Consider the following 16651-nt stretch of genomic DNA (forward strand, 5'->3'; position numbering starts at 1 on the left):
TAATTGTAACATTTAAATATTTTAATAATTCACAAACACTTGAATACACCATCACATTTTACACCCCCTAGCTCTTAATAGCCGAATAAAATGAGGATATAGAAACTTTCTTTTTAATTTAAATTTTCTATCATTTAAAACATTCCTCACTGAGCTCAAGCACCTTGGGAAAGTTAGAACAAAAGACTTTGGGACTTATTTTTGTCAATACAAGCTGGAAAGTTAAATAATCCAAAGCCTTTGGGATGAGGAACTATTTCGGAAAAATTATCTTTCATAGGTGGAGAATGTATACCTTGTTCATTAATAACTGAAAAGAAGAGATTTGTATAATGTGTAAAACATTTGATAAGATACCACAACAACAGGGTGACATTATACTTTGTAACAAAATATGTAAGGTGGTATTATAGAGCAATGACATGAAGAGGAAACAGAATAACTCAATGGGAATTTAATAAGAGACTTTTTTGTCTGTGATATCCAACGTTAACAGAGCAGAGGTGTCATATTTAGCTAAAGGGCAATGGGTGGAACATCTTCTCAGAGGACCTTCTGTAATCCAATACACAAAATATGGCCTACTTTCTTTTCGCTACACATGATAGCATGTTACATATGTAATTAAAATTAAATTGCAAAGTCACAATATAATCCCTTAATTTTATGCAGGTAGCCTGTTATAGATACTGAAACCCAGATACAATATTAGAATCAAAACCTCGACAACACTGAAAGAAAATTTAAAGACCACGTATCAAAAGCACAAAAATTGGGATTTTCGTGTTAGGTTTTAAGAATAGTAAAGTAAGGTTAGAAAAAAATATAATTACAGAATGCAAGGAAAAATTTAAGAACATTTAAGAGGTACAGTATATTTATGTACAAATATTGGTTAATCAATACTGGTTTATTGGTAATAGAAATATTGGAGTTAATCAAACTAGTTAGTAAAACTGCAGAGCAGGGCCCCATCTTGTGTTCAACACTTTGAATGTTACCTCCCTCATCCTGTTTTCCGCAGGAGGGGTACATTTTGTACAAAGAAGGCAAAAGAAAGCTTATTTTAACAATAGAATTTTAAAAGTACAAAACACAATGAAGTGTGACATTTTTATATACTTCTAAAAGAATACATTTCTATAGGAGTTGTTTAAAAAGTTACTAAAACATTATGCAGCAGTGTAAGTCAAAAGGCAGATACAGAAAGCTGTACGTAAACACTTAAGGAATGCATTTCAATGTTGACATTCAAGTTAAGTCACACATAAGATGACTTTTCCTTCTTGTTTGCTTTAAGAGTCTGTATGTATAACTTTAAACAACCGTGGATTCAAATTCTGCATTTTTCTATGCAATTCTGCCTTGGCTAGATCAGCTGAAAGAGTTTTCACCATTCTGTCTGTTGTTCTTTTCATATATTGTGCGGCTTCTATTGCTTTGTCCAACGTTCTGTTCATATCCTCATCCTACAAAAAAAGAATGGAGTATTAATAAAGTTTAAGGTAAAAACTAAGATTAATTTTGTTGTCTACAAAGTCTATTTCATTGAGTAACTTTTATCCTATACTTTATTCTACTTTATTTTTTATTAAATTACCTTTATGAAATTCTAGTTTTGGGCACTGTAGGAATCTTTAATTTCTTGAAAATATTAACCCATTTATTTCTCATTTAAAAACACTTAATTTTAAAAACTTACCTTGTATTTCCAGCTATTCCTATTTTGGGTGTTAATTTGTGGCTTGGTTTCTGACCACTTCAAGTGCTCTTTAACTTTGTTGGCTAGAAGAGCGGAGTCTGATTGAGTGGAATGTCTCCTGTTCTGTGGAGCATAAGATTGCTTCACCTCTTTCAAGCTGAGTGTAAAGATGACATTTTTTAACTTGTAGAAATAAAACACTTTTGAGCACCACTGAATATAAAGTCCAGAAATATAAAAGTAAGTGGCACAATGACTATCATATATTAAAGCAAATTGCCAGATGTCTCTGTACTGCTTTTGTAATAGAAATACTTGCTTGTTTGAGGATATTTCTATAAATACTCAATTTTAGATTATTTTACGGACACTTTGTGCTTAATATTAGATAATGCATCATCTAACACCTTTTAAATGGATTTTTTATACATGTGCCCAGGTACACAGCCAATGAATGAATACAAAAATACCCTGTTTATTTGATATTTACCTAACAGGTAAACTGCAGGTGGAACCATTCTTGACTTGTAAAATGCTCTTATTTAAGTGGTTTTCATAAAGAGGAAAGTTCTTCTCTTTGCATTTCATTTCTTGCATGTCCATTGCTGCTAAAATAAAGCAAAGAGATAGATAAATAGCAGCAATCCATAGCCATGTTAGAGCATTTATATACCTGTATATACTGAAAGTTTATTTTGTTCTATACTGCAAGACGTGACTGTTTATTGTTTCAGTGATAATTAAACAATGGTCCTCTTCCTTACACAACAAGTGGGTTTTTCTGTTCCATAGCCCAAACAGCTGATTGGAGCTACTCTTCCCTAATACATTCAAGAGATTTTGGTGGGATTTTCGATATGTGCAGTCCTTATCTATGAATTAAAGAAATAGGGTTATTTGTGCACAAGCTGTTGTATTTTATACAGCAGCGGGGAAGCAAGGATAACTGGTCAAATAACTAATTGAATATTTAGCATTTAACACCAGCCAAATCAATAGTAACTACTGATATAATAGGAGATGACAAATACTGGATAAGATCTACAGGACAAATGACATTATTCAAGAAAGTAATTGTTTGTAGAAAAATGTCTGTTTTATTTAGGAAATTATTTGCTTGGAGCCATTAAAAATGTAAAAAATGAGTATTGAAATCATTTCAGTATATAATTTCCTAACATACTGTAAACACTTTAATATCTACTCAATTTCTCACATTGTAGATTGACTGTGGACAAAATCTTGTAAAAAATAGACACACATGCGGATGATTTTTCCTTCATAGCACACACAGAATTTATATCACTTCTCTGTACTATGCAGATGCCCACACCACGCACCCTAAAGCAAAGATGGGAAATGGAGACATACCTCTCAAGAAGGTATACCCTTCAGCAGCCTGAGGACAGCTGTTTTTTTTGCAGTTCTGTCTATCAGATGTGTGTGGCAAGGGTTGGGACTGAAATGCTGTTGCTGACTGTGACAAGTCTTCACTATCTGTACCTATGCAGAACAATGCAAGCAAGTCTTTGTTATGCTGGTTTTAAAAATGTAATGATTGAAGCAAGTCTCAGCATTCAATTAAAATATTCTTCCATACTGTATTTTACATAATAATTTTACACACACTTTATAATTTTGTGCAAAATGATCTTTCAAGTAAGGTACTCTAAGACCACTGCTGTTACTTTTGTATTCATCATTTGTATACAAATGCCAGCTAATTATACCCACTTCTGAATCAATAAGTGGAGTAAAAAATGCACTTTCATGTTGGTAAACTATTAAGAAAAGTACCTTAAAAAGAATGACAATATTAATAATAAATTCAAATAATTAATATATTATATATTGATAAAAATAAAGGTGTCTTTGATCAAAAAAGCTTTAAATCAATACAATTGATCTGCAATATTTAGCCTTACATGGTTCCATGTCTGATGAAATCCTGTTTTGTCCATTGCAATGGGAGTCTGCATTCCAGGGATAGAGTCTTCCTTTTCTACAGCTCCTGTGCTTCTGGCCACTACAATGCCATTAAGAGAAAAATAAATGATAGACAATTCAGAGACAAGGAACATAGCAAGAATGTGTTTGGAAGGCACCAGAGGTAACCACCACTCCACAATGCCACTCTTATTTCTAATCCATTTAAAACACTTTGGTTACAATACACAGTACTGTCCTGCTCAATACAAACTCTAATGTATGTAATTGTAATAAGATAAACATGTTAAAATATACTGTACCTATAAGAACCAGCTTTATTGTTAGATCGAGATTTTGATTTGTATCTCTTTTCCGGTATGAATCTGTGGTCAATATAATCCATTCTCTTGCTTATCTGAGGCAGCCGGAACAAACTTTCTTCCAACTTTTTCTTTAGTCTTGAGACTTCCAACTGAAGAGCCACAATTGCTTCACTGTTTAACACAAAACAAACTTGAAATCCAGTCTCTTTTATGATGTTAATGAGTTATTATGTGACATAAAGACCAATTAAGAATCTAACTTTTGTGATTCTATGTTTAAGGGCATTTTTCCATTACAAGTCCTTTTTACATTGCAACCTTACTTTATGTATTAATGTATGAAGAAATATAAATATTACTAGTACACAATAGCTCAGTAAAAATCATAAGCGTTTCTGAGAAATCTGTTTAAATTTTATCTTAGAATTCAGATGGTTTAAAGAAGTAGTATAGAAAACACTTACTTATGATGGGAACATAGCTGAGAATGCTTTTCTGATGTAGCCCAGTTTTTTTCTATGGTGTCATGAAGAATACAGCCACATGGAGAGGGTAATAGGAGATGTTCATCTGAACTTTGATTGATAACATGATGGGGGATGTATGTATCACTTTCTGAAATAAAAAAACAAAACTGGCTAATATTTGTTTTCTATGAAACTGACCAAAATAATACTGTTTAAATATTTAAGCAAGGTTTATAGGTAGGGTTAAGACTAGGGTATTTTTTAAAAGTAGGATCATTTCAAGACAAAGTCAAAGCAAAAAAAGTGGCTATGTTATTCTGAGCAGGGTACTACTTTTAAACTCTTCATACATTTGTTGTTGAGCTATACTAATAACTATAGTCATTGGAAACTACTGTTTATGTCCACTTTTTTAAAAATAATTGTTTATCTGCATTTGTACCTAAGTTTGCTTAATGAAATAGAACATATACTTTTGTGAAACTGGTCTTTTTTATTTAATTGTAAATATACATTGTTTTACAGCAATTTATAATTGAATGTTATATCACAACTTCAAGTTGTAACTTCAAGTAACAATACCACTGTGATTGTGATTTTAATTTAAATAAACCACTGCTTAATTTTCTCATTTCTTTGCACATTGATGACTTTTAAAACAATGGTCTATTGCACACCAGTCATCATAACGTAGAACTATAAAAATAACTATCTACTGCCATCTGCTGACCAAAACACTGAGCCCTCACTCTTTTGTTGTCTTATTTACAGTACAGTATGTGACACTTTACTAGAGAAGTATGTTCCACCTTTGTTAGAGGTGGCTTGTGAGTCTTCAAGGTTTTCAATCCAATCCAATTTAAAACAGTTCATCATTGGCTTAACTGGATTGAAATTTAACAATTTCTCCCAACTTTGCAGGTGTTGGTAAAGAGACCTATGAATCTGTGGCCCTCCATGTCACTCCTGGTTAAAAACATGTTCATTTCAAAACTTGTGAGAAATATTAACTTACCATACTTTCCAGTGGAGCCAATTTCACTTATGACACTGTGAGTCCAGTGATCTACTGTGCTGCCAGCAGACAGAGCAGCTTCTTGCATTGCTTCATTCAGGTCTTTTGAAGAAGAAACTTTAATGATGGCTGTCTGTGCATTGGAACATGAAACTTCACTGTCTGAACTGCTCAGACTGCTCATATTAATGGAGGTTGACTGTTGGTTTGAAGGCAATGGACACCTGCAGGAAACAATTCAAGGAACTATATTTATCAAATTCTGTAGCAAAGGTATTCTTACAGTAAATGTGTAGTTCCAACTTTTTATAAGATAGTTTACAATATGATATACTGAAAGACCTTAAGACTATGTTTGTATGTCCGCATTCTTTAAAAAGAATTTGAGATGCAGACTTTAATCATATTTTCATCCTACTGACTAGGTGAAAAAAGTCTGAAAAATTTAACAGCAAAGTGTTGATGTGTAATTCATATATAAATGAGGCAATCTACATTACATATGGATTTTAATCAGAGTGTGGAACCCTTTATTATGTCATCAGTATGGGTAATGTATTGATTTTTTTTAGTATTATATTTGAAAGTTTAATGCTGTAGTTATACTGTAGTTTCAGCTCGGAGAATGAATAGCAAAATTTAGATTTTTATTCTTCTGATTCTTTACTGATAGTAAAATATTAATAAAGACCATTGTTCAAATTCTTAAAGTTAAATACCAATTAGTTAAATACAATTATCAGTTATGCATACTTTATTTAATGAAATACGCCTCACTTTCATAATATCACTACCGGTCAGCAAGTGAAAAGGTATTCCATTCTAGATAAAAGCACTTCTGATGTTTAAAATTTTAAAGTAAGCTTTCACTCCAAATATTTTGTTATGCAATGTGCACTGTCCATTGGTAACATACCTCTCTGTAGCCATTTGTGAATGGGACAATGCAGTAGTAGGCCGGCTCTGATCCAAGCTGTCCAATCCACTGTCTGTTTCAGGAGCCACTATGCCCTGCTATTGCCCATAAAAATGTCATAAACTAAGATTTATAAACATTTCATTAATCACCATATTACAAAAAATAAGATCAAAATGTACAGACTGAAATCAGATTGATCTTACTTTAAAAACTTGCAGTAATAACTGTACCTCTAATGAATCCTGAAAATTATTTGAGATGCCGTGTATCTTTATAGGGAGGTTCACAGAGGAATGAGAAAGATCTCCAACAGTGCCACAGCAGAATGAAGTCTCTAACTTGTGTGTAGCTTGCTGGCTAAATAATAAAGCAATAAATATTAATATAAATAAAGTTAAACATATAATGATTTTCTATACATAATGCTATACCTTGCATATATAATTCATTTATTATTATTCACCTTTTATAGTAAACTATAGGAAATGTAGTCATTTCACTGAAACCAACAAGGCAGGTAGAGTTTTTTTCAATTCATAGAAAACTAAATAAATTATTAAAAATGAAATCGCTGCGAGAACTGGGAGATGTTTAAAGCAATAGCAATAAAAAACAACAAAAAATAAAAAAAAACTATATGGGGAAGAAATCCAAAACAAAAGCAATTTTTTTAAATGAACTACAGGCAAATGTATATACAGTATACAGGCAAAGTATAAGGAAACGTCAGGTACATGGAATGTACAGAAGAGGAGATGTTGAAAATTGTGAGGTCTGTTTTAGTTTAAAGACTTAGTTTTCAACACTTACACTCCAGGTGTTGTTGACAGCCTCTTCTTAGAGGCACGCATTGGTGATTTTGTCAATATTCCATCTTCCACGGTTGCAGCTAATTCATTAAAATCATCCTTGATTAAGGCACATTTTAGGTTTCCTGGCGGCACGTCAGACTCTTCATAGGAGTTACTATGGGTACAGAGGACACAAGCATAGGCTGAAAATGATACTGTTCATTTTCCAGTCACCCTGAAACAAGATAGCCCAACTGAGAAGAGATCAAGGTTTCAAGATGCAGTTTCCCAATTTACAGTACAACTCTCAAATTTGACTGTTTACACATTGCAAATTGTTCAAGTAGGCCAGATATATTTCCATTGTTGTTACCTTACAATAATAATAATATTAATAATAATGCACCATATTTATGTAAGACTTAATCGAGCTATAGTAATACAGGAGCATTAAGAACATAATGTATCATTTTAACTATATTTTGTATACTATTTATATAAAACAAGAACAAAATAATAAAATATTTCAGCCATCATCAGAAGTATCAACCTTTGGGTTGTTTACAAAATCTGTCTTAAAACCCCTGTGTAATAAGACTTAGAGTGCAAGAGCAGCTGCAGTTTGAGCCCTTACAGTCCTGTTCCTGGCACCATAGACCGGGATCTACTGAACCAAGAGAAGATAAAAAGTAAAGTCCTAACAGTCCTTCAGTTTAGACTGCCATATCTATTTCTGCTGCAACTTGACGCCAAGACTCGAAATATAATTTGTAAAATGTATTACATGAGAATAAATCAATATTATTTATTTATAAAGATATATTTTTCATTTAAAATTCCCAAAACATAATCACTTCTAGACACTCCCAAAATATAGGTACTGTTAAACAATGTCTGTAGTACCCCACGGACATGGGATACATAGAGGACAAAATACAATACAATACCATCTTCAAGATGTCAGATACACTCCATAAAGATGGATCTTTCAATTATTTATAATTAAATATTTATAAATATTGTCAGATATATTGTGTCAGGCATTTCTTCAGCTTCATAATATTCACACAGTGTCAACTGCTAAAGGATAGTGTGAAGCCTCTAACAGAAAAATATAAACAGAGGAAACCAATCCCTTTTTCCAGCCCTTGAAATCCAGCAGATTTCTAATATACAAACAACCTCACCACCCTCCCCCCTTTTCCAGGGGACAGTGTATGCACATATAACAGAATGGAGATGTAAATAAAAAAGAAAGAGAAACCAGGAAGCTTATATTGAGACTTCCATTCCTGGAAAAAGCAACTGTAAAAAATATATGCTAAAATATGTGTAAGTAGGGAAGAAAATCAAGAGTTAGGACATTTTGAGTAGGCAAATAAAAATGCCATGTCATGTGAGTTAATAATAATTTAACTAAACAAATGTATAATTATAGATCCAAATTTAATGTCAAATGGGAGAACAAGTATAATTTAAATCTGGAAGGTAATATGGACTCTTTCTTCATGTACATTTACTGTCACAATTAAAAAACTATTTTCAAAACAAATAATAATTATTAAATAATCCCATGCTCCACAAATATGACTTAAAAACAATATTCAAATTAGTTTTCATAAAGCCTATTTAATGGTGAATTAACATTCACCGGATATGAGGAGACTAATTACTGTACCAGTGACTGAGGTTGAATAACGGTGTGCTGTGCTGCTGGAATGCTTCTGGAATAGGATCATTGCCTTGTGGAAAATCACTGTCCTCATTGACTGAGCTCATTCTTGGCTCATTTGGGCATAGACAAGGAAGGAGCTTCTGTCAAGAAACACAGGACTTAGCATGAGGTATTTAGACTGAAATAAAAGTTCATTTATTCCAGGTTGATATGATGAAAAGCATAATAACAGGACATTATTCATTTCTAACAAGCTAGCTTTAAATAACACTAGACATATTTTTGTCTTTTTCTACTGAAATGTAATAATTGAAAAAATGTAAATGTAAAATGTACTATTCGACATGTAGGTTTTACAACATTAATTACTCTATTTTATATATTACCTTGTCCAGAGTCTTTATTTCACAAGGGTAATCCTGTTAAGACACATTGAAAAGATAGGAACATATTAGCCTAGTGGAGTGGCTATATCAGTCTCCTGTCCCTAAGAATTGTTCTTTTATACATGATAGCTACAGAAAGAAACAATATATATTACAACTGACAGATAATAAGTACCTTGCTATATAATAATCATGAAATAGCTATTATGTGCATGAACATACAGATACTATTTACTTAAATCCACCCATTACTCCAGGTTATGCATTTTAAACACAACAGTGCATTGACATGGGATGGAACGTACAGTAAGTAGTGTATAATCAAAATCTTAAGTGAATGTCTATTATGGCCTTATCAGTTGAATTGAAAAAGTACCTTTTATATCTCTTCTACATTTTTTTTAAAAAGCTAACAAAAATGGCTGCTCATTTGATACTTCACATGAAAATGAACAGGAAGGTAAAGAAAGGAGTGGTAAAAAGGACAATACTATAAATGATCTCTAAAACTAAATGTTATGTGTGTAATAGAGCTGTGTGAGTTACCTCATGCAGTGGTGTATGAGATGAGATGGACTCAGCAGATGGCAATGGAGTCGATGTGGTGTAAGATGTTTGTGAAGAAAGCTGATTGCACACATTTTCATCAATCTGCTCTTTGATGTCTTCAAGGGACATTCCTATTCTAAATATCTGTCCTTCCACCTGCCTTTTTTAAATTCATACATCAGAAAAACAAAGTCTCAAACACTAATTTAACACAAGGGTGATCATTTTTCTTTGTATGTCATTTCTTGCCACTTTGATATCAATATATAACATTTAAAACTACAGTATATTCGTTACATATACAAGATCAATTACAATATTCATAAACACTCAGTAAAATACATTTTTTTCTACATTTAAATACAATTCAATTGGGAAAGAATTATGAAAATGTTGAAAATATTATAACTAGCAATAGATTGGATCCTACAGTACCAATCTTCTGTGTATAAATTACATTAATACCTTCAAGAACCTATTTTTTTGTTTTATTCAAGGACTATCCGTGCAAATATCTTACCTTTCAGGATCAAATTCCCCAATGTCTTTAGACTTGCCCAAATAACTCTTCAGTTCAAGTGCACGGTGTTCTTCTTTTCTGGTCATATAACTCCTTTCTAACTTATCTAGTGCATCCATTAAAGTCTTAAAAACCTAAACATCAACAAGTACAGTATTATTTTATCAAATGTATTTTTATAAAGAATTGTGTATGTACAGTACTAGGTATTTGAATGTTAAATGAATTGCATTATTACCCTTTCAAAGATGGGATATTACCAAGAGGACTACAAGAATACCACACGTTTGTTTTAAAACAAACTAAGGAATCAGATTAAAATTAAAATTACTTTGTGTGCGAGAGAAATGTGTAAAAAATTAAATATATCCCAAAATAAAACTCTTGTCTACCTCTTGTTGTTCATTGATGCCTAAAGACAATGAACTTAGGCAGCTTTTAAACTCTTCCACCTAGAAAACAAACCAAGTGATATCACCACAGTTATATTCATTCTGGTTCAAACTTCATTTTAAGAGCAGAAACAAATAATTACCCCTTTTACCTTTTGTATAAACTGACTTATCATTTCTTTAAGTTCCAGAGTCATTTTTTCTCCTTCACTTGGTCTTTGGGGATCAGTGTCTGAAGCAGTGCAATTTGATAGCTCTGCAGCTTTTAGCTCATCTTCATCTCCACCTAATAATAAGAGGAAGACCCAGAGCAGGACTCTCAACAGTCATCACATACATTGTGTGTACCACTATTCACTAGAGATGCATTTCATATATAAAGTACCTTTGGTAGTCTAATTAAATGGCAAGATTATTTCATATGCTAAAGATGAGAAACTTTCATGTTTAGCACATGAGAATGCTAAAGCAACTCTCATATCTTAGCAATTCTGATTGTGTAGGCCTCATATTAATAAGTATATATTTGGATTTGTTGCTTTAATTAAATAATTAAAAAGCAGAGGTATACCTGTAAGAGCTGGCAGACTGGGCATGGAAGCTGTGGTAAAGGTTTCAATTTGAGCAGCAGCTGGCATTATTCCTGATTCGTACTCACTTGCATTCGAAGAATCTGAGAAGGATGATGCCTGTTCATGAGTAAATATTCATTGGGCACAAAAGGAAATAAAACTCTATCGTTATTTAATAGCAAACCAAAAATTAGTTCAAATATAGGAATCACAACTATAGAAATTACCTTTGCTTTTTTAGTTAAAAGGAAAACAATGTAATATGTATATCAGCATTTTTTATAATCATTTACTGTTAATATTTCATTAAACAGCTGATTTTTTTAAATACAAGATGTTTTGTAAATGTTCTTCATTATTTGCTATTTGTTTTTTTTTTAAAAAACCAGTCACTACTGAGTTTCAGTTTTGCATTCAAGTCTGTAATGTCATCTCCAACAATTAGACACACCAAAGAATATTGTTAACATTTTAACTTACTTTAGCACCCAGTCTCATCTGATCGATTAGGTTTTCTGCTTCGGCATATCTTGTTAGTAATTTATCATACTCATCCTGCAAAAAAGAATATTAATGTTAATCCATTCACAGGTTGTATTCAACATGAAAATAATGCTGAAATGTCAATACATTCAAAACATGTAAAGAAGTCATGTGTTCCTCATCATACACATTACTTCTTCCTGTCTATGCAACCACAAAGCTAAAAGGCTATGGCTTTTTGTACTACAAAACAGAGATTGCAACTAACCATTAGCTTAAAAAATTGTCTAGAAATTCAGTGGATTGTATAGTAGTTTGAGTGCAAAAAGTAAAAAAAAAAAGTTAAAAATAGAACAATGCAAAATGTATAAAGACTTTTATACGGAAGTCTATATAAACATATGTATTAACTCAAACATATACAGTGCCTTCAGAAATTATTCAGACCCCTCCACTTTTTCCAAACTTTGTTGTGTTGTAGATTGAATTGATTTTTTTTTGCCATCAATCAACACACAATAAACCCCATAATCACAAAGTGAAAACACGTTTTCAAGAATGTATTAAATGCATACATTTAATGTATTAAAAATAAAAAAACTGAAATCTCCCATTTACATACTGTAAATGTATGTAGTCCACCTGTGGCCAATTCACTTGATTGGACATGATTTAGAAAGGTCCCACAGTTCACAGTGCGTGGCAGAGTAAAAACCAAGCCTTGAAGCCAAAAAAGTATCAATTCAATCCATTTTAAAATAAGTCTACAACACAACAAAGTGTGGAAAACGTGGAGGGGACTGAATACTTTCTGAAGGCACTGTAATGTACTATACACAAAATATGCACACAATTAAATGTTTTGTTTTTATCAGGAGAAAAATTTGAAGTTAAATTTATATTGCGGTTGTAAAGGTAATTACCTTTAAATGTTCAACAAGTTCTGGAGTCTGTCTTGGGTCATCCTGTCTTTTTTCAGAGTCCTTAAAAACAATGGCTGTTTGTTGTGGCTGAATGGTGTCAAGCACCTTCCTTATGACATCAACATCTGGTATGGAAGAACCTGTAGCTTTACACAGCAGTCCTGGGGAAGATTTTGTCCTCAGAATTCCAGATGTATGCCTGATAGGCTTTCCATTATTATTTCCCTTAGGGATCCTAATTTTTGAAGCTACTTTGGAAAAATCTGGAAGAGGATAATGAACCTGACCTTGTCCATATTTGATTTCATTACATGGCCAGACTCTTCCTAAAGGTGTCCTTTGTGATTGGATATATTCTTCATCTTTTAACCCTTGGCTATCATGCTTGATACATTGCTTAGATCCTTTAGTGTGAGTTACTGTATTGCTGCTGTTGGCTCCAGGGCAGTCATCAGTGTTAGTTTTATTCAAGTTATTGGTTTTATTTGTGTTGTTGGACTCATTACCGGAGCTAGCCTGATCAGTTGCTTCATCATCCTCAATTTCCACATCATTACAAAGTTCCTTTTCGGTATTGATCATATCATTATAGTTATGTAAATTATAGTGCAATTTGACTGAGACAGATTTGGTCAATACCGTTTCAACACTCTCAGTAAATGAAGCTTCAGGCATCGTCTCTGCGTCAATGTATTTGCTTGAATTTAATAAATCTTCTTCAGAGAAGTGACGAAGTAGCACTTCTGCAATCTTTGACTGGGGGGCATCAGGTTGACCGATTTCAAAACTAGTGTCTCTATGTTCAGTTTCATCCCTAAGTTGTACATCACTTCTGCCATTTTTGAAAGCTACAGGTGTGGAGTTAAGGCCGAGGGCTTTTCCAGAGGGATAATTTTCAATCTTATTTACTGTTTTGCCAAACTCTAATGAAGCGAGAGAAGGCGTAGTATTTGAATCCCGGGCAGCTTGACAAGCATTGCTTACTGGTCGTTGTTCTGCTTGCTTGTCATTGAATCTAGCAGGTGTTAATTGCTGTTCATTAATATCTACATTATGTCTGAGAGTAGCAAATCTATCATTGTTATAAAGGTCACCATCATACGGAAGGTCTTCTTGGTCTTCATCGCTGGTGTCTCCAACTTCACTGTATCTCCGACCTGGCCCATCCTCCATTGTGTTCTGTCTTTGCTCAGATATCCTTCTTATGCTGCTTTTATTGCAAATGGGCTGATGATTTAGATTGTGGCTCTCAGAACCTCTTTTGGAAAATATTTCTTCATCTTGAAAGTCTTCATAAGTGTCAAACTGTTCTATGTTGTCTGCAAAATAAAAATATTTACAATTAAAAGTCCAGTATTTCCAATGAAATATGTATTTGACTTGGTAATCATCTCAATGGAACAGCTGGATATGTTTAGATTGTCTCTGGATTCCATTCAAATCAAGGAATGTGCAACAGCACTGAGAATAAAAAAAAACACAGGAGCTGAATTGAATTTCTGCATCTTAAGTATGTTATTTCTTATTGCAACTGGACATATATGTTTGATCATCTTTAAAGGCTGTAAGAATGGCTTACACGAATCCAAGTGTAATGTTACAGCTGAGTAGAAATTTTAAACCTCTTCTTAAATTTCCTTACACGCTTGCTTATCAAGTAGTTGTTCACATGACCCTTATGTGTATGAGCTGATGGCAGGTTGATATTTTTATAGTACAATGGATTCATTTTAGTGTTTTTACATTTATTAATAATGAATTTCCAGGAAAATATTATTTACCATCTTTGTTCATTTGTTATTTGTTGATTATATTACCTCTAGTTGACTAATTATTGTCTTATATCTGTCACATAACTTCAGTATTTTTTGTAATGAATATTGATCTTCATATAGTTTCCAAAAACATAGAGAAACAACCCCAGTTATGCCTTATCAAGGAGCATATTTCTTGTGAAATTGAACTTATCATCACAATCTAAGAAACTCTCCAGAATATGTCACTTCAAATCAGTTGTATTGCTTTTATTTTTCCCAATTTGTCTCGGAACTGGTACTGTTATGTAACATAATCACAGACATAAAACAAATAACCTTACCATTTAAATGAAGACTTGAATCTTCTGCTGAATTCTGTGAAAGGCAGACAATGAATGAATCCTGCTGATCACTAAAATGGAAACTGCTGTCATCACTGATTTCAACTAAGATATTTTGCTCAAATGATTTCTCCCATAGCACAGAACCAGGTTGCTCTATGAAATCGCCATCATCTTCAGAGTCCTCATCATATCTTCTGGAATTTTCCTCAGATTCTGCTTTGAAGTCCTCCCCTTTCTTGGCTTCATCACTCATGCCTAGATCCAGGACGTATTTGCTTTGATCCATGCCTTAGCAGCAAAAACAGAGATATTAAAAAAATTACCTGCAGACATGCTGGAAAGAATGACAGTCAAATGATTAGTAAAATTAGTGATGTTCTTCACAACTATTAATCTATTCCTTATTGCAGGTGGATGCTGCACATTGGTGCTGGTATTGGGGACTCTCCTCCACCTGTAAAGCGCTTTGAGTGGAGTGTCCAGAAAAGCGCTATATAAGTGTAAGTAATTATTATAATTATTAGGATTATTTTACTGTTAAATTATGTAAAATTACAATATGTTACATAACTCACATTTTCATATCAAATAAGAACATGAGCTGGCGGGATGAAACTTACTGATAGGGACACATCTGATAAGAGTTTGGGGAACAGACCATCGTTACAAAGCAGTTTCAGGTTCTGAAACTTCAGAAACAGTCGTAGCTATTTTCTCTGCAATATGTGACAGCAATAACCTATTCTAGAATCGTCTTACTGTCTTTCCCTTGATCCATATCCCATCAATAAACAACTATCTCCTTACATTTTCACTTCTTTTATTGAGAAAATAATAATCATGTTGAATTTCAGTAGACCAATTATTCTTCTTTCCTAGAAGCGCCTGTCTGCGCTTGCTAGATCTGAGAACATAAACATTCATTTGAACTTTAGTCGGTGTCTTGCATATCCAACAAAGCTGATATAATCGCATGCACATTATCACACCACTCATTATTTGGAGATACAACTCGACGGGCTTTATAATTACTTTACCTGCATACTTACTTTAAAGGAAACGACCGTTCATCATCAGCTCATCCTCGGTAGGACGTATACTGTAACTATCAGGCTGCCCATACGGTTACTGACGTTCACAAATTCAATTAATGGGCTTATTTTCTGTGTGATACAGCATCTCCTCGCCAGATATATTTACGCCTGAAAGTGCCGTCAGGTTTATTAATAATGCAACCCCAGTCGCCCACCATCTGCATTGACAGATACACGTGTAAGGGGGAGGTGCTATGTTGCTATGGTAAATGTGAAGCCACATCAGACCTTTCAAATACGTACCTGATAACACTGTGCTGTACTGTAGTGCTATGCTTATACTGTAGTACAAAAGCAACAGCCGGAGATGTAAAAGATTAAAAATACATAGGCACTTCTGCGTCCGCGACATGTGTTTCAAAAATAAAAATAAATTGATAAAAAGTTAATTTACCAGTAAAATATTGTTCATTTCTAGTGACAGTGCCATTAGAAAGCTGGGCCCAGAAAGGATAAAGATTAGCCGCGCTCTAGATTAAATCAAAATGGTTATTGCTGACTCTTTTATTGCAAACTTGTAACCGTTTGAAAGTCTTTTCGGAAGTACAGCCACGCGTTTACTCAACTTTAAAAAAACTTATTTGGTGTTTTCTGACCAATGAAAATGTTTCGACTTGTTTACCGTCTGACGCGGCAAAACGCGAGGGTAAATATTCAAATCTGATTGGACGCGGTCCTGACACTGAGAGGCGTGGCTCTGTCTGGCAAGGGCCTTTCGTTTTTGAACTCCTTCAACCGGATTGGCCACTGGACTTGACCACTTACAGTTAGTCGCCCTTGAACGTTTGCCGAATCAGGACAAAGTTGTCC

The 16651-nt window shown here is 33.4% G+C and overlaps 1 protein-coding gene across 1 annotated transcript; it reads right to left on the reverse strand.

Annotated features, from left to right (window-relative positions):
- Nucleotides 1–891: 891 nt before the first annotated feature.
- On the reverse strand, nucleotides 892–16480 carry aknad1 (AKNA domain containing 1). The gene is made up of 24 exons (XM_088597596.1): nucleotides 16085–16480; nucleotides 15797–15999; nucleotides 14745–15035; nucleotides 12647–13965; nucleotides 11721–11795; nucleotides 11240–11357; nucleotides 10821–10954; nucleotides 10669–10728; nucleotides 10277–10410; nucleotides 9754–9916; nucleotides 9208–9240; nucleotides 8825–8961; nucleotides 7168–7321; nucleotides 6586–6768; nucleotides 6353–6450; nucleotides 5437–5660; nucleotides 4419–4569; nucleotides 3952–4125; nucleotides 3628–3728; nucleotides 3074–3205; nucleotides 2467–2574; nucleotides 2193–2307; nucleotides 1703–1859; nucleotides 892–1469 (listed from the first exon to the last, which is right to left on the reverse strand). The coding sequence occupies exons 3-24, from the start codon at nucleotides 15031–15033 to the stop codon at nucleotides 1296–1298; spliced, it is 4233 nt and encodes a 1410-aa protein (XP_088453722.1). The 5' UTR covers nucleotides 15034–15035; nucleotides 15797–15999; nucleotides 16085–16480; the 3' UTR covers nucleotides 892–1295.
- Between the last annotated feature and the right edge of the window lie 171 nt (nucleotides 16481–16651).

Source organism: Lepisosteus platostomus, chromosome 11 (genome assembly GCF_059453375.1).
Source record: "Lepisosteus platostomus isolate fLepPlt1 chromosome 11, fLepPlt1.hap1, whole genome shotgun sequence".
Classification (NCBI taxonomy): domain Eukaryota; kingdom Metazoa; phylum Chordata; class Actinopteri; order Semionotiformes; family Lepisosteidae; genus Lepisosteus; species Lepisosteus platostomus.